The following is a 24,110-nucleotide window of genomic DNA, read 5'->3' on the forward strand; positions in this document are numbered from 1 at the left end:
GCCAACATACACTGGAACGGAACTGGCCCGCATCCGCAGTACGGCAAAGGCGGAGCTGGCCCAGCTCCGTCTCACGCAAGTAGTGTCGGCTCTGATCAGTATTGCGGATCTGGACCGAATAAGTGTCAGACAAGCCAAATGTCTTTAGGTTACCTCCTGGAAAAGTGATCTGGGCCAGATCTGTAAAACGATATAAAAACGACACTGACTCTAGAAGCTGACACCTCTATCTGGCACGGATCCGGTCCACAGTCAGAAAACATATCGGAGCTAGAAACGGAGGCAAGGACCTTAAAACGGATCCGGGACAGATGTAATGGCTATCTGGGATGAAGCCTCCTTTTAAGCAGCACGCTTCACGTCTTATTCACCTCCGTGTGCATCGTTTACGTGCTCGCAACTGTTTTCGCCGACTGCGGCGCATTGTGCAGTTGCATGTGTTTGGCCTAACTAATATAACTACTATGCAACTAAAACGTAACAACAGAAATGCATTTGAAATATCTGTATTTACTGGACAATGCAGCGTCTTGGCAGGAAAGAGGCTTTGTTTTGATTGTGAAGACACAAAAAATTAAAAACCAATAAAGGAGCTCTCAAGAATGTCAACAGTTTTCACAGTATTAATTTGTGACCAACATGTACAGTAACAAACAGTCATGTCTTGAGGCAAGGTTTAGCCAATATCAAGCAGCAAGTGCATTATAATCAATGTAGTAGTATATAATTTATATAAGAATATAATTTAAGTATATAATTTAACTGATGGTAGCTTACTACCACAGTCTTCTAACCTGTACGACTGGAAGTGTGATACTGTGTGATAAACACTGGTTATTTCAGTAGCTGTTACCTTATCTGCGTTAGAATCTTGCTTTGGTTTTAGTAGGAAGGTGTCCATAGAACGTGAAGCCTCCTTTTAAGCAGCACTCTTTTTGTGAGTCTCGCATTGTCTGTGTCGCTTCACGTCGTATTCATCTCCATGTGCAACGGAGAAACGCCTCTGACAAACAGATTCGCCCAGTCCTTGTTGTAACTGCATCTCCTTTTGTTTGCTGTGGTCGCACTTTCCCACTGAGCAGACTCCTGACTCCACCATGATGCTGGCACAGATTCGCCTTGCTCTGGCTTCACCCACGGATAAATACTTTCCCAGTTCTTGTTGCAAGTGCATCTCCTTTTTTCTTTTTCTTTTTTTTTTTTTTCTTATTTTCTTTTTTTTTGCCGTGGTCGCACTTTCCTCCCTTTCATCATCCTCCATTTTAGCGTCGCTAAAGACAGGCTGTATGCAGCTGTTTAGGTTTTGGTGCGCGTTCGCTCCTGCACCTGACTTTCGCGCCGATGTGAGCTCGGCTGTTGATTGGATCCTCACCACACGCATACAAGTAAGCACACATACATACCATAGGCTGACACATACACACACGCATGGCTGTTATGACGTGACCCTGCAGTGCAGCCGAGACTCCTCCTCCTTCCTACTCGCCTTGGCAGTGTATCTATCATTCGGTGACATTGGGCTGAGTTACGGAATCGGAACTTAAAAATGAATCTGTAAATGTCAACTTTATTTATATGATATTTGGAATTTTTAATCTAGAAATGATTACTTGTAAGAAATATAGATTTTCTCTCTCTCTCTCTTGTTGTGGACCTAATTCTATTTCGTAATCCGTATGCCGCTACAAAATTTGCGGTAAGAACCGAAAGGAAGCGGGGGGAAAAAGGAACTCTTCGACACATGTTCTGAGCTGGGCCTGGGTTTAACGAAAAGCAAGTGGAAGGCGAAAGGTCCTGCTGACATGGAGCAACAGCGGCGAGAGAGGACAAGGGGTCGCACTCCCGGTGAGCACCTGTGAATGGACCTTTTATTCCCGTCCGCTTTGGTTCTGATGAGATGAATTGCGTTGTTCACACAATCTGGTTGTCTCGCTCACTTTTTGTTATACAGCAAAGCAAGTCAGTGAACCACGAGTTTGGTCCCGTTTTTTAGTCCACCTGTTCATTGGGACACTTGAGTAAATACACCACTGTTTGGATTAGCGTACACGTTTAAACATTTTTTTTAAATTTTATTTTATAAATACATATGTATTCATATATTTTTTTTAAACGTGCTTTCTGTGACATTCCCTGCTCCGGCTTATTCGGCTTGAGCAAATCCCCGAGCAAACTTAAGTATTTCCACTCGCTAAATGAATAAAAATAATTATAATAATAATTGTAATCATCAAAAGTTATTTCTTCATTTTAAAATGAAGAAATAACTTGATGACTTCCGGGAAGCCAGTGTGCGAGACAGACGTGTAATTCACTGCTCCGGTGCAATGGTCTTGAAATTGTCCCCTGAACTGAGCTTTCCAATTTGCTAATTTACACAGCCGGACTGCGGTGGCATGAGCGGCCGCAGTCATGCCAGTGGTGATTGAATGTTGTTGCGCAACTCTCGCTATACTTACGGCACAAAAACTAGAGACGACCACCCCGAGAAAATGAGGACGAATATCTCAGTACCGCCAGAGCAGCAAGAGATGCGCAACAAAAATTAATTAATTAAGACGGGGAGGTGGGTCGTATTTTCCAAAAGTCAACGCGAACGACTCCGGAACTACGCTGCTCTGTTAAAAGCACAACGGAAATTGCAGCTAAAGATGACCGATCTGGAAAGCAGGTCATAAAGAAACGTCAAGTTTGAGAAAAATATAGGAGGGAAATATTAGTTTTAAAGTAATTCCCCAGGTTTGATGTCATAGAAACTTTCCTTGCTATCTAGCTTAAAATGGGGGGGAGAGTCCTCATACATATTTGAGAGAAAAAAGAAAGAAAAGAAAAGAAACTCCTGGTCCTGGAATCGGACTGGAACACCGGCCCACGAACCTATCACCATCTGCACAGGCAGCGTCAGTGGAGCTAACGGATCCCCGTGAACACCGCCATAGAGGAGCCGTGTTCCAGCATGGAGGAACAGCTACTGACTGCGTTCCCATGGCGACAGAGTAGGTGCGAGTGAGCCAGAGAGTAGCACTACTCGATAGGGAGGAGAAAATCGACAGGAGACCCGGCGCGGCGCATTTATCGGTGATGTTGGTCATTCAAAAAATAAATAAAAATCAAAATACTATTCAAATACACAAACTCAACCTAACCAACTCATTTGTCCGAGTTTCACGACATCCAGTAGGCCTACAAACTGTAGCCACAGACATGATAACACTTGGCAATCACTCCACAAACAATTCCAGACTTAAGAACTATACATTTTGCAAAATCAGGACCAATTTAAGTATTTACAAGTCAGAGATGTTGATTGGGAAAAAATAAAAATAAGCATGACGCAATTGTAGATTAGATGTGCTGTACTTTGCTGGTACTGGAATATATAAGGGGACCATTCATTGGACTTAAAAACAAGGTGGGAAGCAGAGGGGAATCTTGAGATAAAGGTGTTAGAATTGTACAAAATACACAGACAGCAATGACTGACATCAAGCTCTTCTTCCTGGAAGGACAAAATAGGTCATTATTTTGCACCCCAGCACATTACTATTGTTAGTGCATGCTAGATGTTCTGTGGTAGAGCTGTGGCAAACCACCATCACATCTTCTGTGTCACTTCGCGGTGTTGAGTTGTTGGAGGCAGTTTGTAAGTTTGAAAAAAATCACAACTTGCTTCTTGCATGCTAAAAGTCATGAATACCTGACTGGTTGACACATGTTCCAATGTTTGGGTGGGGCTAGTAGTTGAAGAATGCTGCTTGGAAAAAATTCATCACCATCTGACAGGTTTTGGAGATTTTGGAAGATGAGACCAAACGTAACAACAATGTGACAGAGAATTCAAAGCAATTTGAAATACAGAAAAATATATAAAACAATAGTGTAACTTGTGATGTTGACAGACAAACCTAGTAACCACTCATGCTTGCTTCTTCTTTCAAGACGTTTTTTTATTTATTTATTATTAATTAATGGTTTTAAAATACATTTGAAGGTTCCGCTGCCACAATGTTTTAACACACACTCACACATAATAACAAATAGAATGCACACAGCTCCTCTGTCAAGATGGTAATCATACTCTGGAAGGGTAAAAGTAAGATTTTCTGGGGGGAAAATAATTGTTTATTTCAGCATTTAAATCTTGACTTAAGTTTCAATATACCTCTATACAGTTTAATCAAAAAGACATTAATGGTTTCAGCCATAAAGAACTATTTTTATAACTAAAAAAAAAAAAAAAGAGAGAGAAAGAAAATGACCACTAGGAGACAGCACCATTGACTGAGATCATGGAGATCTTGCAGAATCCACGAGGGAGGGATTATGATACAAAACAAAGAGCTGTGGCAGTCTGGGGAGCCATTAACAAAATGTTCACAACATGTAAACACCGAGCTACGGTGGACTGATTGGATAGTTGGGTAATTCAGACACTGAGCATGTATTAAACATGTCTGATTTCAAAGGTCTGAAAGATGGAGTATGCAGATCTTGACAGAACAGTCTCTGATGTGTTGGGTCATAGTTTTTGCAGCAATCTAAAAAAAAAGGCATCGGGATGGTCTGCTAGAAGTGGTATGGGGTGTGAGTGACCCAGTTGGACATCTGATCCTTTGTACGCTTGGCTGAGTTATGGGTTGTGAAGAGAGATTTGAAGGCCTCAGATTTATCCTCCATTTCCTGGATGGATCGCTTGGTAGCGGTGGTCAGCGAAGACCCGGTGCCTTTGGAAACGCTGGAGGATCCTGAGGGTCCGGCAACAGCTGGGAGGACAAAGGAACATTTAGGATAATGTAAATGAGGCGAATGAACATACTGTTCATATTTTGAGGGGGAAAAATAATAAAAAGGAACTTGAAAACTAAGCTCAATTTGGTTCATTTGTTTATTTATTCATGCATGAATCTATTTCCAGAAAAATGTGTTAAATGCAAATAAGTTCCACACGCTGCACAGTTTTCAAAGTGAGTTACCTGATTTGCTTTCGTCACCATTTTGTTGTGAACTCTGGCCTGGTGCATCTGCTTCTGTGTCACCTGCTTGGAAGAATGATGTCAGATGTTAATCAGTTGTGTCAGAGTTGGATTTATTTCAAGGTCTCCTCAACAAAGAAGCGGAAAGTAACTAAAAAACTGTTTAAAAAAAAACTAACTTAATAACTCAAGGTTTTCCCCCTTTTAAAAGGCCATACTAGACAGTCATATCTTCTATCTTAACTGTCTAGTAGAGAGACCTCTTATTCCTACAGCTGCATCTTTATCCTCAACGAAGTGAAGAGTGTCTACATGTGCACTGCTTGGCTTAAGGCTTTTGCACTGGGATTTCAGACACTGTTGAATTGAAACCTGAACAGTTTTGGCTGGAATAAACACAATCAACAGAGGGTGTTGTGTACAACATAGGACTTCTAAAGTTGTTGTGTGAAGTCAGAGTACAAACTGTGAGCTCTCGGTAGAAAGATTTGCATTTCTTTGCATATTTGTTTAAAAAAGGAAGGAGTGAGAAGAAGAATTTGAGAGAAGAACCCCTCCGGAATGACCACAGACACATTGAATATGACTGCCACTTTCTAATGATCAGATAAAGGGATAATTCACCCCCACAATTAAAGCTTGAGCCATTTACCACCCAGCGCGCAGTCCATGGAGGCCCTCGTGACATTTGCAATGCCACGTAACAATTTGTGATGAACTCTACATAAACTCGTCATACTCATGACAGCCAGATGTGCCAGACTCCTGTCAACTAGCCTACAGCCAAAATATTAAAAAAGCAAACCAAAAAAATCAAACGAAGCTACAGACAACAGTGGAAGAGCCAGCAAAAGTATTTTAGCCGATCACTGGCTTCATTTTGAGGCAATGTTGGGTACTTTGCTCACATCCCACTCCAGTTCAACACTCCACTGACCCAACTCCCTTCAATAATAAGCATTCAAAACGTCATTCAAATGAAGAAGCGAAGGTCCTGGTGGCTGTTTGCAGCGCACGTTTGCTTATGTAAATCCTAGACAGATTTGTGTCAACAAGACAAATGAGGCCTGAACGCAGCTGCAGCCAAACCTTTTGATCCAGATGATGTGGGCTGCGATTCAGATGATGTAGACAGTGATTCAGCTGCTTTGCTCTTCTTTGATTTCTGGAGAAAAAAAACCCCAACAAAACACAGGAAACGCTTAACAGAAAGATCAGGGCTCTAAACGGAAACTGACACGTAGGGCGGGGGGGCGGGGGGTGGGGGGAGGGGAACATCAATTTTCCTCTCGCATGCTTCCAGGCTGTTCACCTCTGTACAAAATGTGAAAGCGTTGCAATTTATTTATTCATTGTTGAAGATGATAGAAAAGACTTATTTTTAAAGTGATGTTTGGTGAAAGACAGTTAAGGTTGTCGGCGGATTGATTTGGGTTTGGTTCTGAAGTTTCTGAAGTTCACTTTATTCCGACAGATTGGAACTTCATCTTTGCTAAAGAAGAAGCTGTTCATTTTTAAGTGAAGTTTGGTGAAAGTGAAGTTCTCACTTCATTAATGCCAAGGGATTCATCTTTGTTTATTAGCTATTGAAGCAAGAAAATGAACTCTCACCTTGGTTTTGGCTTTCGCTCTCTTTTCTTCCATCTGTACCCGCAACTTCTGCACCTCTTCCTTAGTGCCATTGAGAATAACGACATCCTCATTTTTGAATGGATCCCCACACTATGGACAAAAATGGTAAACAGAAAAGAAAACCTAGAGTGAAGCCATGTGTAGTTTGATTATTGCAGGAATAATATGATGATAACATGATCATGTTTTAGCCAAATATATCCAACATTCCTCCCTTGACAAAAGTATGTACGAAGAAAGTAAAGGAAATACAGATAGGGGAGGTCTTCAAAGGTGGCTACTGTCCACATTAAAGGGGGTCCTCGCTGGACCAAAACGATTGACGTTGCCCTCTGTCGAGGGAGCCACTTGTTCTGTGAAACCCTCTGGGAAAATGTTCTTGGGCAGAGTCTCAAGGTACAGCTGGAGGGAGCAGCGGCGTCAGGGAGAACAGCCCCTACTGTCTCCTACAGGCAAATTGGCCGCACGGGTACAAAAAGATCAATTCAAAGACAGGGCACGGAAGGACTGACACATCACTTCTATATAGAGTGTCTTCAAAGAACGAGAAAGCACCGGTGCAGGATAGTGGTGCTCAGCCTACTGCCATTATGCAGCATACGATGACCTCGCTGACAACTGGCTGATAAAAGAAGTAGAGACAATACATTAGCACATTATAATGATATGTGTGTGCCACATGTATTTAAAAACCCTGTTTGCTTTCAGTGCACTGCTAAGGGGATCTACTACTGATTTACTTGTGGTACAACAGTACAAGGTCAAGCTAACTCTGACAAAATATACACACAATATTGACCCAACCAAAGGACTGCTAAAGCTACAATGCCGCTCATTGTAGCTCACTGACCAAACATGAAAAATATATAGTGGGTGAGAAGGAAAAAGACCCTTTTTACACAAGGCCAGGGTGCGCAAATGTTAAGAAAATAAACCCTACTTTGACTTGCAAAGCACTTTTCTTGTACATCCAGCTTAGTGTCAATTTTTAAAATTCACTTCATGCTATGAATGGCACTGAACAGATGCCCCAAAAGGGCAAATATTAAAATAAGCTCATCCTATTTCCATAAACAACAGCACAAATTTGTTTTTGGTTTTTGCTCGAGTCTCGGTCAGACGCAGTAATGAACGCAACCATGAAAACAACAAAAAAAGAAATCAGCCAAATCCTCTGCCACCTTGCTTTGCAGGTAATTTGCTTGAAATCCATATTTGGTTTACTCAAACGAGAACCAACAGTGATGGACTCACAGCAGGTGATGCCAGGCTAAACAGGCGTTTAAATGGGTTCATTTATAAATGGTCCAAAGTACGGATAAAAATGATCGATTAATTCATTAATCGTTAGTTAATTGACCTTATTGATCAATTCACGATTAAATGATAAGCGGCATAATAAGGGTTTGTGCATGAAAACTTCCTTTGCGCAAACTGTCTTGCTCTCGTTCTGTATTTGGTTCCACTTTTGCTTTCGTTGTTCGCGCGAACTGCCTGTCTCACTCTTTCCCGTTAACACCCCTAGGTTATACCTGAAAATAAACATGACGTTAATGTCTACGTACTTTCACACTTCAGTTGCCTCTTAATCAACACACCGGTCGCTTTTTAACGTTATTCCCTGAACTTACAACAGCAAATGATTAATTTTAACAGGTCTTAAAGGGCACCTATGATGCTTTTCTGAGCTTTAAAAACTGTTACAATGTTGAACTCTATCGTCAAACGATCTCGATATCGTCAAATAATGACGTTCATGCGTTTGGACGTGAGCCCTGCTAATTGTTGGGCATGGTTCTAAACGATCTAAAGTGATCGTTTCAGCGTACATATTTTCTCTGCTAGGACAGTGTTTTGATACAGGTCAACAGTATGAAACAAAATCATTCTATGCCCTATTAAAATGTCTCGCAAAAATACAAAACAAAAACACGGTCAGTAGTAAAATATATTTCCGGGGATACGGAAGGGACAAAAACCGTCCAGGGACCTTCGGTCCGCCTTGCGGCCGTAACTCAGCCCGCGCTGGGTCCGTACGAAGCTGGATTAGTTGCTAAACAGCTGCTAAAGGGTGAAGCCTTCACGACGGTAAGTGTTGTGCCTGTTTCGTAAAGTTTGCCATTTACTCTTCACTCCCGCACCAGCAAACTGAGGAAGCGAGGCTCAGCAGCGACAAAGAGTGTGACCCCAGGCGGGGGCGTACACCGGCAAGGCTGGGGGTGGAGTGAAGTGAAACAGAGCGTTTTCGCGGGACGCAGTAAATACGAGGAAACGAGCTGCGAGATACGCAAATCTAAAAAGCTTTCAGCAAGGAAAATCGTGCGTTGCTGCTCTGGAGGGGCCAGATATCAAATACAAAAGCCCGAAAATTAGTATAATAGGTGACCTTTAAGAAGTCTTGAAATTCTGGCCGGGTTTTGTGGAATAAAGCATCTGAGCATATTGCTGACATTCTGACAGTGTTCTAGACCTGCTCAAAATGTTCAGTGACCTGGGATAGCTCTGTTACAACATGGCGGCGTACAAAAAGAGCTGAAATTGATTTGTTAATTGTCTTGTTTTGCTCCGCACAAGAACCAACTGGATGTTTTTAACAAAAGGGAACACTTTTAAATAAAAGCACAAATATTAACAGCCCCTCACCCCCTCCCGAGTTCCCAGCACGGGATCTATTGTGTTGCCATAATGCAGGCTCAGTGGGTGTGAACTCCAGCCATGTGCTCTGTTCAACACAAGAGAGATAATCTCAGGAGCTGACCAAGCAGCAGCAAACTGCGGCTGCTGCCCTGAAGTCAGTCACTCTGCGGCTGCCACTGCCACAAATAGCACAGGCCATCAATCATGTTGGCTAATTTATCCATAATTGAGTGAACTAGTGGGTCGGGAGGCGCTATCACAGAACCGGCTACTTTCCACAGCGGAGGCATGAAATGGGTGAACTGCGATTTCACGCGAGCAATTCAGAGGGACGACATGAAGAGCACGAGCTGCGAGAGAGGATTTTGGAGGAAGGACAATGGAAAGAAGGCGCAAAACAAAAAAGGTTTGCGGCACCAGTGAGCAGGAAACTGTACAGCGATGGAGAGTGGAAAAACCTTAAGAGCGAGTGAGGCAGAGCATGCGTTCGCTTGTGTCCCGGAGGAATGGGAGTGTGTGTCAGGTGAGTGGCGCGGAGCTGCTACTGCTGGTTACTAGGCAGGGTTGGACCTTGTCTCATGGGGAAGTACGTAGGTGGAGCTATTACATCAGCAATAAATACAACGAAAGGAAAGGAAAGAAAACACAACCTCTACCGTCTCACCCAGAAAGCTTCTGCTTCTTCTCCACTTGGCCATATCAAACCGAACTGCTGCCAGCTGTGACAATGGAAAGGTTTTTATTTCATCTGGGGGAGTCTGGAGGGACGGCTGGGATAAGACGATCGGAACAGGTGCCTGAGTGAACTGGCCCAAAGGTAAGTGTCCTTCCTCAGCGAGTGAGCTGGAAAATATTCTTGGCAAGTCTGCTAAAGAGCAGCGCAGACACGAGCTCTCCATTCTGTTTGTGTACTTAGTGTTTGAAACGTTTAGATGTCGCGTCAGTCGCTGCATTCAATTGAAATATTTAACAAGTCCGGGTCTTTATAATATTCAGAGCTCATACGAGTGGACGGGAAGCCAGAGCCTTGAAACAGGTTTGCAAATGTAGTAGCCGCTTTTTCAATGCAAAGCTACACTAACAGACACAAAGCAACAAATCAATGAAAACACAGGGAACTCCCCGCCAATGCCTGACGTTTATGAGAGGTGTCTGTTTGTAGGCTTGCTTTTATGATGAGAAATGGGAGTTTGGACGTATCGCTGTGAATGAGTTGATTATTATTGTTATTACAAAAACTGTTTCAAAAAAACATTCCAACAAATGAGCTTCAAAGCTCTATAAACTCTGAACCTTAATGTGTACTTTCAAAGGACTGTATAGATGTATAAATAGAATAGAAAGCATTGAAGTGCTGTTTTCTTTCCAACTGTGCATTTTAAAAGCTAAACAAGGAGGGAAACACGTGGATGTACCTGTAAAAGCGCATTATAAATAAAAAACATTATTATTATTATTTGATCATGTTCTGCCTGCCAGTTGAGAAAAAAAAAGAAAACAAAACAAAACAAAAAGAACGTTATGCAGTCAGTGTGCTGCATTGTGGAGCGTTCATAACCAAAGCCGAATCCGACGTTCTAAAACGCCAATTTGAGGGGTTTTTTTTACATCTCGGCCTGTAGGTGGCGCTCTGGAGGAGCTGTTGCCCTGATTTTGTCACCACAGGAAGGTTTTTGCAGCCTGGACAGGGTCTGGCATATGGGAAAGGGGTGAAAATGGGGTTCAAATTTTTTTGTGAAAGACCTTTGCTTTGCAGGGCCGTAAAATGAAAACTAAAGCCTCTAATCACAAGGTTAGCATTTATGAAACTTAGGTATGAATTCAAGGAACACGTGGGTCTTTGTCCCATGTGCCTTCCTAGACGGCGCTATGGCCATTCTAGTTTTTGGTCTGTGTAGGGCTCCCAACTAGCAGGAGCAGAGTTTGCGCGGCTAGTTCCGCTAGCACCACCTTGGACATCTAAGCTTATAACTCAGCCATTTCGGCGTCTACATGAAAGAATGAATTACGGTGTAGGCGTGGTCAGTGAAAAAACAGACTTTTCTTTTTTCGTTGGGGTTCTCTCAAACAACTAGAAACATTTCACTTCCTGTTTGTCGGGCGACAAAAGTTAGAGCGTACGCAACGTAGAGCGTGGAATATTTCAATGTGAGTTTTGGCGCATGTTAAGGGGGTCAAATTGGGGCGGGAAATCTTTGAACGCCTCTAGGGGGCGCTAGGGAGTCGATTTTTGCCATTTTCGATTGATTTTATGAAATTTCTCACCAGTTTCTACCTGCATGCCAAATTTGGTGAGCGCTGAAGCATGCGCATGCTAAGGGGGTCAAATTAGCGTCCAAAAAAAGATGGAATAATAAGAAGAAGAAGAAGAAGAAGAATAAACCTTACAAAAACAAGCGAGTCTTCGCTTCGCGATGACCTGCTCTTCGAGCAGGCCTTCGCTCAGGCTCAGTCCCGAACTACTATCACTGACATAGCTGTCAGTGTACTAAATATAGCCTACTACACCTCTTGAGTTAAAAGCGTTCTCGATTAGTGCCAACCCACATATTTAACCCTATTCTTTTCCCATAGGGGCCTAAGACTTCACTGCAAGGAACCAACCTGGATCTCTCTGTTGCAAGAATTTTGTCTGAAGTCGGTGAAGTGCCACTACTATGCGACAGCTTGGGGGAAGAAAATGCAGCTTCCTGCTCTGCCTTGGGATGAGTACATTAATCTGTTCGCTCATTTACCTGAGGACCAGAACACCGTCGGAACCAAAACCTCTGGAGCGCACAGGGTGCAATGCCTTTTCCACAGAATGCTCTGCATTCCTTGGCACGGAGGAGGAAGTGCTGTGGTACCCTCATGACTGCCAGGTAGGTCAGAAGCAATCTGGCTCATCACTTTGGAACAGAGTGGGGTTTTTTGTGGTGCAATACTAAGAAGTCTTCAGTAGGTTCTGTCTCGCTAATACAGCAAATGCATAAAATACATGTCACTGTATTTTGCCAACAGATCGAAGACTATGTACACAATAGTGGTCTGTGGTGTTCCGATCTGACCAGGGACTTGCACTTCATCACCAGCCCACTGAGCTTTGAGGAGAAGAGCTACCCTTTGGCGTTCATCTTGACTATCCACAAAGAGCTGGAGATTTTCATACGCCTCTTCCGAGCCATTTACATGCCACAGAATGTCTACTGCATCCACGTGGACTCCAAGTCGCCACCGGAGTACCAGGCGGCTGTGCGGAGGCTTGTCGGCTGCTTTCCAAACGCCTTCCTCTCCAGCCGCAGCGAGATGGTGACCTACGCCGGGTTTTCCCGCCTACAGGCCGATATAAACTGCATGAAAGACCTTGTCAAGTCCGACGTGGGCTGGAAGAAGGTTGTGAATCTATGCGGGCAGGATTTCCCCATCATGAGCAACCTCGAACTGGTGCACTACTTAAAGAGCAAAGAGTGGAGGGACCGGAACATGACCCCCGGGATCAAGCAGCCCCAGTATATAAGATACAGGACGCAGTTCCAGTACAGGGAGATTGTAGGGTCGCACCTAGCTCGTATAGGGGCGAAACAACTGAAAGGTCCTCCTCCACACAACCTGGAGATCTATTTTGGCACAGCCTACTACGCCCTGACCAGGGCTTTTGTGGACTTTGTTTTGACGAGCGAGACGGCTGTGGACCTCTTGAAATGGTCCAGAGACACATTCAGTCCGGACGAGCATTACTGGGTAACGCTCAACAACATTAAAGGTAAGTCAACTGCTTATACTGAGAGCATAGCCGTGCACATTCCTAAAGTAATTACTGAGTCGTGTAATAAACATAGATCCAAGTTCAGAAAAGTGCTCCAAATAACGATGCTTGACGATGTGACATTTTATTGTACAATGCACCGTTAATGCCTGCTACAACGAAAAAGTAAACGTTTTCTGTATTGCTTGGCTTTTATCTTGCGAAATATAGAAATATGCATTTATAAATCTTAACGAACTTGACAAACTCATGACAAACTCAAAACTCAAAAAAAAATTGTTCCTTAAAAAAAGAGCAGACACTTCTCTATTAAAGATTCATAACCATGGAATGTTTTGCCTTATTTTTCTTTAAAGAAGCGCCAAGCAGCAACGTTGGTGCCAACTGGTCAGGAGCTGTCCGGGCAATCAAGTGGGCCGATCAAGAATCACTCCACGGTGGATGTAAAGGTGCACTGTGCCTATTATCTTCAATTAAGCAGCGTTCAGACTGCGAGCCAAAATCTGTCTTTTTTTAACCCATCCAGATCGAAACCAGACGGCTCTTTTGTAGTCTGAACAGTCACAAATCATGTGAAATCCGATTTCCGATCCGATGCCCCCAGCATTTCATGCCTTTTTTTCCTGCTCTTTGGATAAGTTTTGAAATTCTGGCAGTTGCACTGGAACATCTAGAATGAGGTCGTGCAGAGAGGCTTCTCTGCTATCAGGCGATTTCTAAATGTAACCTCTCTCTTACAGTAATATCCCTGATAGAATCTTTTGTCTTATTAAATAGAAGGCTGCATAATTTGCCCCATAAAACACGATACGACAAAAAATATGAGGCTCAAATACGAATACGCTATCAACGATGAGTGGTTATAAAAGTCACAATAATGATTTTTTTTTTTTTTAAAAACCCCACAATGCAATGTTATGTAACTGCAGCATAATGTAATTCTTGGGAAAGGCACAAATCTAATCAAAAGGACCGTTTCTTTTTTTTCCAGGCCGTTATGTAAGAGGTGTCTGTGTATATGGGCTGGAAGATCTGCCATGGATCATCAACACGAACAGCATGTTTGCCAACAAGTTTGACAGCAAGACATTTCCTGGGGCACTGGACTGTCTGGAGCACTGGCACAGGAATAAGGTGTTAACTCAAGCAACAGTTCCCATTCAGACATCGTGGCAGCTGTCCATGTCGAGCACCAACAGCAGCAGCTACTTCAATATGAGCACTGCAGAGTAACTCCAATGCAAGTCCATACGCACTGTGATTCTAGGCCCTTATAATCTAGTAAACTCTGTTCTGTCTTGAAAACTTTGTGTGAAAAATGGCTGTTTTACGTGCCCATGAAGACTGCTGTGTGTTTCTGCTCAAGTAAATGAAATGAGATATTTAAAAACTGAAAATGACAATGTTTACAATTACAATCTTGTTTATGTTTGCAGACTTAGGTCGTAACAGACTTATTAGCTTTATCGTCTCGTAATGAATACTGTACTGTAAAAGTGTCCATCCCATTCCTCACCTTGTGGCATATTTCTGTCTTGACCTCCTTCATGGCTCTGTCCGAAAATACACAGCCACAAGTCTGCAGGTAGCAGAACCTGCAAGCACAACAGACATTTTTTTTTTATGTGTCCTATATATTAACAATCTGCAACACATGTGAAGTAGCTGTATTTATTGTAGGTATTTTGAATAATTTTAATGTTTGGAATGTCAGTGACTGTCACCTGTGTTTGCCATTCATCTCCAACCCAACGACAGGACAAATAAACATGCCACAGTTGTCCTCATACTTGTCTCCTTTAGCATTTCTTCTCTCTCCCTCCCACTCGGGGTTGTCAGTCAAGATCAAATCCTTTATGTCCTACGATGAAATCAGATAACGGATAACAAATTTGCATGAGATTAAAAAAACAAAAACAAAACATCTGGAGCTTACCTTCATTCCACGGATGTGAACTACGGCCTCGGCATTGGGTCTTTCTGCAGACTTATCTAGAAGGTATTCAATGATCGCATCCTTGTTGTAGAGTCTGAAACGGAATATGAAACAGATACTAGGACACCGCTGTGCTTCTGGTCTTTAGCTAGATAAACAGCCGATGAAAAATAACTGAATCGATTGGTTACTTATACTCAGCGGTTACTACTTTACAATATCTACATCAATAGCATATTTAAATGAAAACAAACAGTAATAAAATGTATGGTCACAATTTACAGTTATAAATATATAAAAAAAAAAAAAAAAAAAAGTTTATTTCCCTCGTTGCTTCCTCCAGCTGTATCAGCAAGAAGCCAGCTCTCACCTTCCCATTTCACAAGCAACGATGGGACGTCTGAGTTTTTCCTGGCTTAAAGCGCAGTATTTCCATTTAGCCACCATCTCTGCATTTTTATCCACCTGGGGGGAGAGTACACACATTCGAATCCCATTATTAAAGGGGAGAATAACAATTTTATTTTTGTAATGAAACTGTCGATCGTCAGACCACTGTTGAACCAGTTAGCTAGCCCGAAGCTAAACGCATAATAAACGAGGCACAACTCATGGATAGATACGATATGTTGGGCTTAAAAAGTCAAACAAGTCCAAATAACAACACAGTAAACACTTGCCGGTTGTTCGGGATGTCGGATATTTTCGTTAATTACTCACCCATTTTAACAGCTAGCGAACATTAGCAATTAACACATGATTCTCTAACAGCACGGCTTCACAGGAAACGGCACGGCGTTGAGGAAAAACGACCAACAAACCTTCTCGACTTTTTTGGGGCCTTTGACCAACTCGTGTCTTTTTGGAATCGTTCCTCCATCGCATCCCATCCTGAAAGCTTAATTTTAGACGGAATTATCCAGCTAGCTCAGTGTCGACAAAGCAACGAAGCAGACAGGAAGTGCCAAGCTTGTAAACAACCAACGAGACGTCAGCAAAACTCGCGTGATGTGTGGTTCGTTCGACGCTGCCCCCTAGTGGCACCAAACCTTCGCTGTAGTGTCTATCTCCGTCCACGGCGTGGAACCATCAGTCAAAGTATCTGACACCTCCGTTTGAAACTCGTGTCCGATTTGCCAAAGAAACGAGAGTAATAGTGAATTCATGACAATCACGTCATTTATACATTTCTTTTTTTTCGTATATAAAATTGCTTTGTTGTTGTTGAACACACAAAAGATTTACAAAAATGAAATGTGTCAACGGATTAAAACAATTTGGAGGAGGTAGAAATTAGTATTTTTTTAAAAAAAAAAGCATTTTTGGTTTAAAAATTAAAGAAATCCAAACTACAAAAACAGGACAATGCAAATAATGTCGTATTCTCAATGTCATATTTGTGTAAATATCTGTGTGCTTCTCATTCTTGCATTTTGACAGTTAAGGAAAACCAGCTCAGATCATTTTTATTATGAATAAAACCTAATGACACAGAAGAAACATTTTTATTCATGTCCTAACACTCCTAAATTATTTTTTTTTTTATTGGTTGTACTAAAAATCTGACTTCAAGCATAATTCTAAAATCATCATTCAAGTATTCTTAAAGTATTCCTAACTTTTTTTTTAATTAAAAATGCTTTTTAAAAGCTGTTACATCTTAAACTTGCATCCAAACTTTATGATGCAGTTAACTTTTTAAAAATGTATATATATATTTACACATATATAATGAAGATAAATGGCCAAGGAATCCTAGACAGCACTTTGAAAATCTAATAGTGTTTGGACATGGTAGTGAAACTTTAATGGAGGAAAGGAGTAGAGAGAAGAGGTGCTGAAAAAAAAGCCTTAGGATGGCAGCAACATGTGCAACATGTTGGATGAGAGTGATTGTTTTATTATATTATATTATGAAGTTGTTCAAAATATATGTTCACTGCAGTGGCTTCATACATGACATATTTAGCATCATTTAAACCACAAAAAGACTGTTGTGTGCATGTTTAGTTAGTGTCCTACTTGTTTTTAGTGAAGGGAAAACCTCACATGGATGACTTCCTTTCTTATTGTCCATCCATTTATTAGATTTTTCAGCTTTAAAGTTGGCCATTAAAGGCAGAACTAGTAAGTGACATTACTCTGGCTCTCAGGCTTGTTGTCCGAGTGGTTCAAAGATAAAAGTTTCCTTGGAAGATAGTTTGATGAGCACTAATGAGATCTGTTTCCTGTGCCTCGCTGGCTGCAGATTAGTTTACTATCGACGGTGCTGTTCAAGAGCGACCATTAGTTTGGGGTATACCTCAGCGGAGACATCTCTGGCGGCATGACTAATAACCTGTGCGAGAAAGCAGAGTGAGTAAAAACACAGAACTGAACTTCATTTTAGCCTGTGAAAGTAGATTCCTGCTCCTCCGTTTAGGTCTCCCCTCCTCATTTTCAGCAACTGTAACAGCACTTTCTAAAATTAGCCAAAATGAACAGGAAAAAAAAAAGTAAAATGAAAATAAAAGAAAACCCCCGTTGTTCCAGTTGGTTCGATTAGCTCTTCCTGTAATTTATAAATTGCGTTATGTGTCTTATTGAATTTCCCCCCTTTCTCACACAAAGCTAAATGTTTAGTATGGATTTTCATTAGAGGCAATGGAGTGAAAGCTCTGTTAGCAAACTATCTTTGAAGGAGTGGAGGGCCCCAGGCTGATGGTGCAAAGCAATACTGCAGCAACACAATGCACAGCGGTCACTGGACACCTCTGGACTTAAGTAGACAAAACAATTATCACCTATACCTGCCCTGGAGATTCTAGATACTATGAGAAATGTAGGACCAAGTGTTCAGAAGTGAATACCAGTATGTTGGGTTAAAACTCATGTAATATACAGTTTTGTCATTGAAAAGGGTTAAAAACAACAAGATGCAACAATGTATAGATAAATAGATTGATTGATTGATTGATTGATTGATAGATAGACAAATAGATAGCTAGATAGATGTCAAAACCAGATTGCAACACAGGATATCTAAAATATAAATAGTCCATTTGAAATACATATTTAAAGGCCTCCACACAATCGTGCACTCTGAAACCTTTGGCATTTCCACAGCTGAAACAAAGTCTCCCCACAGCTCACCTCCCCCACCTCCGACTGGCCCTCGTACCACACATATCTCCCCATTGTGTTGCTACCCAGCACGGCTGACCCAAAGAGAACCCCGACCACCGCTTCGGCTCATCCAACCTCATGTTTATACTTCCATGATGAGTCCAACTCACCCAATCAGGCTTCCACTGCCCGGCCTTGAACTGGAAACAGTATACAGCCCAACCATCCCAGCCATCCAAGGCAGCCAGTGGGAGACCGAGGGTCTATTAATTGCGCGATCCGGCCCTGGCCGCGCACCGAGTCCAATGCATTTAGCGTTTCTAATTGGGAAGGAATTGCTGTGTTTACATTGGCACGAGTTGATAGAGAGTTGGACCCTCAGCCCTCTCGCCAACCCACCTACAGCCTCCCACCCCCTACTGCCGAATGAGGAAAAACTGCCTGCTCCCTGAAATCTCTTGGACAGAGCTGGGAGAAAATAATTTGGAAGCCAGTGGAGGAATATTTACCCAGAGAGGAATGGTGAGGAGGAGGAGGAGGTGGAGGAGGAGGAGAATGTATTTTTTTTTTCCTGCCAGACCTGACCTGTACCTTTAACAAACAATGATTTTTATTAAAACTGGGGTTAAGGAACATTCCAAGCAATTGTGGTGACTTTTTTTTTTAATTTTTTTTTTTAACCCAAATATCAGTTTCTAGAAAGGGAATGGGAAGAGTATTCTGCTGGGCGAATAAAACATGGTTTGGGCAGGTTTGCAACAAATAAAGACAATTTTTGTTTTATCAGACGGATTGATTTTCTTAATACCCATAAAATGGCAAAGATGAAAATTGCTAAACGTTTTCCATAACTCTGACAGACAATTATATCGTTTCAATTATAGGCTACATGAACATAACCTCTTCAACTCATAGCTATTTATCAACGTACACCATAGCACATTTTTGCAGTTTTAAACTTTAGCTCTTTAGAACTGCAGCGCTCTTATTTTGTAACAAACAGGCACAACTCAGCCGGTCACTCATTCTTCTGTGATTTGACTTGACGTGGATGCAGTGCTCCGCTCACTTAAAGCGCGTCCGAGCACCCAACACGGCGCAAAGTAATCCAAAACCCTGGAAAAAGCGCGCCGCATCCAGCGCGCTCGCAACTGCGATGGGTTACCACACACGCCACCGGACCACAATTATTTTCTCATTCCTTTTTCTGTTTATGTTGAACCTCGCATAGCTAAAAAATTATGTCCGCTGGAAACGCTACCCAGAACTAATTTCTTTATCCACTCGGTCTGAGGAGAGGGAGCGTGATTAACCCGCTGGAGCCTAGTGCCGATCCAGAAACTGTCCCGTGTAGTCTGTCATATAGTAGAGTTTGGGGTGGGAGGGTGTGTGTGGGGGTGTTTTTGTTGTCATTTCATATAACGCGCTTCGGGAGAGAGAGCTAAATTCGCTTGGTTGGGATTTATTATTTTTAAGGGATTCTAATTAGGCCCGCTGCGATGAATCAGCAGCGAGTAAATCAGGTTTTGTGTCGCTGATTCAAAGGAAAACACGGCTGGTGTTGTCATCGTGCTTCCAGGAGATGATTGCGACTCAAGAGCCCCCCCTTCCCCCTTTCCTTTCCTCTCCTCCATCCACCACCCCTGCTGCCGTGTGACACTTTCAATCCGCCGCTAATATGCGCATCAGCGTGCTTCTTTTATTCACCACAAGAAAAGAAAAAAAGAAGAAAAAAGAACCTCCGTGCGCCACTGGGACCTTCTTTTTTTTTTTTTTTTTTTTTTTTTTTCGCGATAGCGGCGGCCAAGCCGAGGGTTTTGCGCTATACGGCCCAGCCGTTGCCAGCACACACAAACTTGGTCCGCATCACCTGGGCGCACCGCGGCCTGCCTGCCTGCCTGCCTGCCCGCCGCCAGTTCGTCATTATCTTTTCCACTGCGCTCGCTCACCCGGTTTGCGGCCGCCGCCGCAGACGCGCAAGCAAATGCCTCGCAGATAAATTGAACACATGCGGCAACACATAGACGCGCGAGACAATCCTGCCACACACTCGTGCACTCCTCCTCGACAGCTGCGACTGGGAAAGACTCCATACATCACCCGGAGGCCGTGTGAATGGAACAACTGCTGCCTGCGCGCTGGCAGCACACACTCAGTCACATCTCATTAGGCTGGCGGGGCACCTGAAGGCTTCTGACAGCCCGCTGGCTGCGACCGATGCAGGCCCCGGGTGATGGTGACATACCTGTGGCCGGCCTTGTGTGTACTCTGCGGGCACACGGTAGAAGACCGGAGGGCTTTTTTTTTTTATTATGATTTTGCAGCCGAGAACCTGGCTGCCGAAAGAAGGCGAAGACCCCGGGGTGTCCACGTCTGTCGTCTGGCTCAGCAGGCACGTCCTAGACTATAATGAGACTCACTTTTTTTTAATGTAATTTTTAAAAAGATTTTTGGGCCATTTTGACTCTCTTCCATCTACATGTGGTCACATTATACGCACAGTTGGGGGAGAAACCGTGTGTCCACGTAACTGCCCCACGATGAGCTCAGCGCTAACTTCGACCAAGAATCCATTGGAGTCGAGTTATTACTATTGTTGAGTTCATCATGAAAGAGTTCTTTATAGATCTATACTACATTAAAGCTACATAGTTGACATCAGGAACATAGGGCATAAGTAGTTCCATGCAGCAGTGATTTAACAACAAATAATAAGGATTGGATTTGTAGAGCGCTTTTCTAGGCACCCAAAGCGCTTCGCATTGAACCCATGATTCATTCACACCACATTCACACTGCTGATGGTAACCTGCATGTGTAGCCACAGCTGCCCCGCGGCAGACTGACGAAAGCGTGGCTGTCATTCTACGCCAAACGACCCATCAGACCACCAACCAACATTCACCCACATTAGTCCAAGGCAATGTGGGTAGAGTGTCTTGCCCAAAGACACAACGACAGATGGGATGAAGCGAGATGAGAACTGCCAACCTTTCGGTCATTAAACAACCTGCTCTACCTCCTGAGCTGCAGGTCAGTAGCTGTCACACTCACTCTGCCCTCACTATTCTGATCTACTGACTGCCATGTTCACACAACCATATGCCCAGAACTGGCAAACTGCAGAACAGTGGAGGCAACAACAACAACAACAACAATATCATGTTAAGTGTGGTAATGATAACAAACAGATAGCGCTTAATACCAGTGTAGTTGTACTATTGGCTCAGATGTCCTTATCAGTTTGTCATTCATCTTGCTTGTATGTAAATATAACATGCGTTTTGTTGTCATCATTCTGCACCTTTATAAAGGTCTCCTCGATATGTTTTTTTTTTTTTTTTTTTTTTAAAGAAATGCTTTCTTTATTATTTTTTATTTTTTTTAAAGTTCTGCAGTGATTACATGACGTTCTAGATGTCTCTCTGAGGGGCTCTTGCTTTAACACGTGTTTTTAATGAGGGTCTTTATGTCTGGCCTTGCATACATGTTTAGCAGCGTTCCTTTGGGGAACTGGGGCCTGTCTTTACAGTGGACGCTAATCAGCTGTAATTTCTGTTTTTAAAAGAGAAAGGACCCAAAGGAGGACATTCATCTCCAAACCCTTCATTCTCCCTTCAGCACTCCTTATTTATATTTACCTCTGTCTCTGTCTCTGTCTCTTTCTCTCTCTCTCTCTGTTTCTGTCTCTCACACACGCACAAGCCTTCTAGGAAGTGAGAGGAGGAGATGACGGGAAAAAAAAAGAGAAGCTTGAGCCTTTGGCAAGTGATCTAATGAAGGGACAGGGAGATTACAAGCTGTACGCCTGCTGGGAGAGACAGAGGGGCAATAAATATATTTTAAAAGCTGTCAATAAATTTGTAGTGTTGAGCTGAGAGGAGTGTTCATGGCGAGAGCGAAGGGGGGGCTGAGAAAAGTTTGGGGAAGGCTGCATTCAATGACCTGCAGGCAAGTTTTTAGCACTGCAAACCGGCTTCACTCAAATCCGGGGCACCAAAAAGTTTAATGACATAAGTCAATTTTTTTTTGAAAGGGAACCACTCATGGTGCACTGCCAGCTCTCTCATATCTGTTATCATTTATAATGCCTGCCGCTCAGACAAAGCTTTGTCTACTTAGACACAATAAAATCTTTCTCAGTCAAATAGCTGAATTCACATGATCCCATTCCTGAAATATAAGGAGTAGATATAAAGAGTGTGAATTCTGTTATTTGGCCCCAAGTTGCTTTCATTGTTTGAGTGATTATTGTACACGTCACAAAGGCATGTTCATAAATTGGCCTCATTTATTTATTCATCTTATGTTACTTAATTGACTAACAGCAATATAATAATGTTGATGTTATATCATTATTTGTAGGTCAATATTATATATTTTGTTCAATCTTTTGAAAAACCTTTATTGTTTTAAGAGGGTGGTGATATTCTTCAGCTCTCTCATTGAGTGACAGAATGTTTATTTCGAAAAGGAAAAAAAAACATGTGAAAAGTGTTTTTAACGTAAATTTCTAATTTTACCAAAATGTCTTGGAGTGGCAGGTGACTGTAGAGAGAGTATCAGCAGCAGCAGCAGCAGCAGCAGCAGCAGCAGCAGCACAGTGTCCACAGATGGCCGGCGCAGTCTGCGGTCTTTCAGGGACTCATAAACTTCATCGACACCGTTCTCACTTTCCCACACCTCTCAGGCCGGCTTGTTATTCAGCAGCACAATTAAAGCTGATTTAAGGGTTCACCTGTGTGCCCCCAGGGCGGCGCTCCACTGTGAGTGATGGCTTGATGAGATAATGACAGGCAGCCACAGGTCTCGCCCGCTGCTGACTGCTCTCAGCGCCACAGCGCCCATTGGCTAATTACCCGTCGGGGGCGGATCCAATGAAAACACGCACTAGCAAAGGTGAGAGTTGCCAGAGGACGATGGTTTTCCATTGAACCTGTCATCTCGTGGTACAGCTACAGAGAAACGCCACTTCACACTTTCGCAAATATAGTTAAAAAAGTGAATCTTTGATAGATTTAAAATGCACATGAGGTCACTTATATATACATATATATGAATAGATAGAGACATATATATGTATATATGTGTGTACATATATTATATATGTGTGTGTGTGTGTGTGTGCATATGTATATATATATATATATATATATATATATATATATATATATATATATATATATATATATATATATATATATATATATGTATATATACACATATATATATATATATATACACATATATGTGCAAATGATGCGTATATAGTTCTGACCGAGTTTGTCATAATTCATGCATTAAAGGGTCAAATTGTGACTTGGCTGTCAACTGTACCCTGTATTTTCCTAACAACAGAACAAAAACATGAGTTTCATTTTGAAGAGTTTCCTCTGCTCTCCCGCTCTGAACTAACTGAGGAAAAATATCTTCTTCTGTTTTCTTTTTCTCCCGCCATGATCGCTAACACATTTGAGGAGGTGGGGAGGGGTAGAGGTGGAGAAATCGCTTTTATTTACACACATCCCCACGCCGGGAGAGGCTTAAACAGAAGCACAAACAGAGCAGAAGGCCCCGAAGCCACGGAAGAGGTTGCGGGATACTGATACACGCTGCCGCTGCCGCTCAGCCCTGGATCGAATCCTGGATCTGTTTGGTAAGCAGACAGAACATCCTTCAGTTGCTCCCGTTTTCCTGCTCCCCAGCTGGTTTCCCGTCCTGCAGATAGTGTTTCACTCATCCAATGACGCACTGCACTGCTGCTGCTGCTGCTGCTTCTGCTGCCAAGGTGTGGTGGCCAGAGATTCAGGACCTCTAATCCAATTAAGCGCGGCACTAATAGCAAGTTGGTCTACTGCACAGGGTGTGAAACATTTCACTGGGGCATCCAGGTGAGTTAAGAGGTGTCAGGCACTGGTGTGGTACAACATTGTCGAATGTTTAGCAAGATTGTATGGCATGAGGATTCAGTGTGTGTGTTTTTTCATGAGGCAAAGTGTTATTAAGACATAGGCCACAAACCAGAAGTGGTTTTGGACCTACACCAACCTCTCCGCTTCTCAGTTGTTTGTTCCATGCAACA

At 42.6% G+C, this 24,110-nt stretch overlaps 2 protein-coding genes across 3 annotated transcripts; one reads left to right on the forward strand and one right to left on the reverse strand.

Moving 5' to 3' along the window:
- Positions 1-1,701: 1,701 nt before the first annotated feature.
- gcnt7 (glucosaminyl (N-acetyl) transferase family member 7) lies at positions 1,702-14,774 on the forward strand. Its single transcript, XM_076024843.1, has 5 exons — positions 1,702-1,845; positions 11,817-12,103; positions 12,243-12,984; positions 13,344-13,436; positions 13,979-14,774. Exons 2-5 carry the CDS (start codon positions 11,900-11,902, stop codon positions 14,218-14,220), a joined length of 1,281 nt encoding a protein of 426 aa, XP_075880958.1. The 5' UTR covers positions 1,702-1,845; positions 11,817-11,899; the 3' UTR covers positions 14,221-14,774.
- On the reverse strand, positions 3,927-15,902 carry rtf2 (replication termination factor 2). Of its 2 annotated transcripts, none has more exons than XM_076024845.1 (9): positions 15,745-15,902; positions 15,294-15,388; positions 14,924-15,017; positions 14,712-14,848; positions 14,504-14,582; positions 6,585-6,695; positions 6,063-6,138; positions 4,974-5,039; positions 3,927-4,763 (listed from the first exon to the last, which is right to left on the reverse strand). In XM_076024845.1, the coding sequence occupies exons 1-9, from the start codon at positions 15,811-15,813 to the stop codon at positions 4,567-4,569; spliced, it is 924 nt and encodes a 307-aa protein (XP_075880960.1). In that variant the 5' UTR covers positions 15,814-15,902; the 3' UTR covers positions 3,927-4,566. The 2 variants fall into 2 exon arrangements, with proteins under 2 accessions (XP_075880960.1, XP_075880961.1); XM_076024846.1 differs by having other exon boundaries at positions 4,974-5,036; positions 15,745-15,901.
- Between the last annotated feature and the right edge of the window lie 8,208 nt (positions 15,903-24,110).

Source organism: Nelusetta ayraudi, unplaced genomic scaffold (assembly GCF_046127955.1).
Source record: "Nelusetta ayraudi isolate G7.1 ecotype Tasmania unplaced genomic scaffold, CSIRO-AGI_Nayr_v1 ptg000017l, whole genome shotgun sequence".
Lineage (NCBI taxonomy): Eukaryota > Metazoa > Chordata > Actinopteri > Tetraodontiformes > Monacanthidae > Nelusetta > Nelusetta ayraudi.

Excerpts from the sequence above, each read along its gene's own strand:
- gcnt7 (XM_076024843.1), top strand. The coding sequence starts at position 11,900 with ATGCGACAGCTTGGGGGAAGAAAATGCAGCTTCCTGCTCTGCCTTGGG. Across the intron at positions 12,104-12,242 it reads GGTACCCTCATGACTGCCAG|ATCGAAGACTATGTACACAA; the intron begins GTAGGTCAGAAG and ends TTTTGCCAACAG. Across the intron at positions 12,985-13,343 it reads AACGCTCAACAACATTAAAG|AAGCGCCAAGCAGCAACGTT; the intron begins GTAAGTCAACTG and ends TTTTCTTTAAAG.
- rtf2 (XM_076024845.1), bottom strand. The coding sequence starts at position 15,813 with ATGGGATGCGATGGAGGAACGATTCCAAAAAGACACGAGTTGGTCAAA. Across the intron at positions 5,040-6,062 it reads CACATCATCTGGATCAAAAG|CAGGTGACACAGAAGCAGAT; the intron begins GTTTGGCTGCAG and ends CATTCTTCCAAG. Across the intron at positions 4,764-4,973 it reads TGGTGACGAAAGCAAATCAG|CTGTTGCCGGACCCTCAGGA; the intron begins GTAACTCACTTT and ends TTGTCCTCCCAG.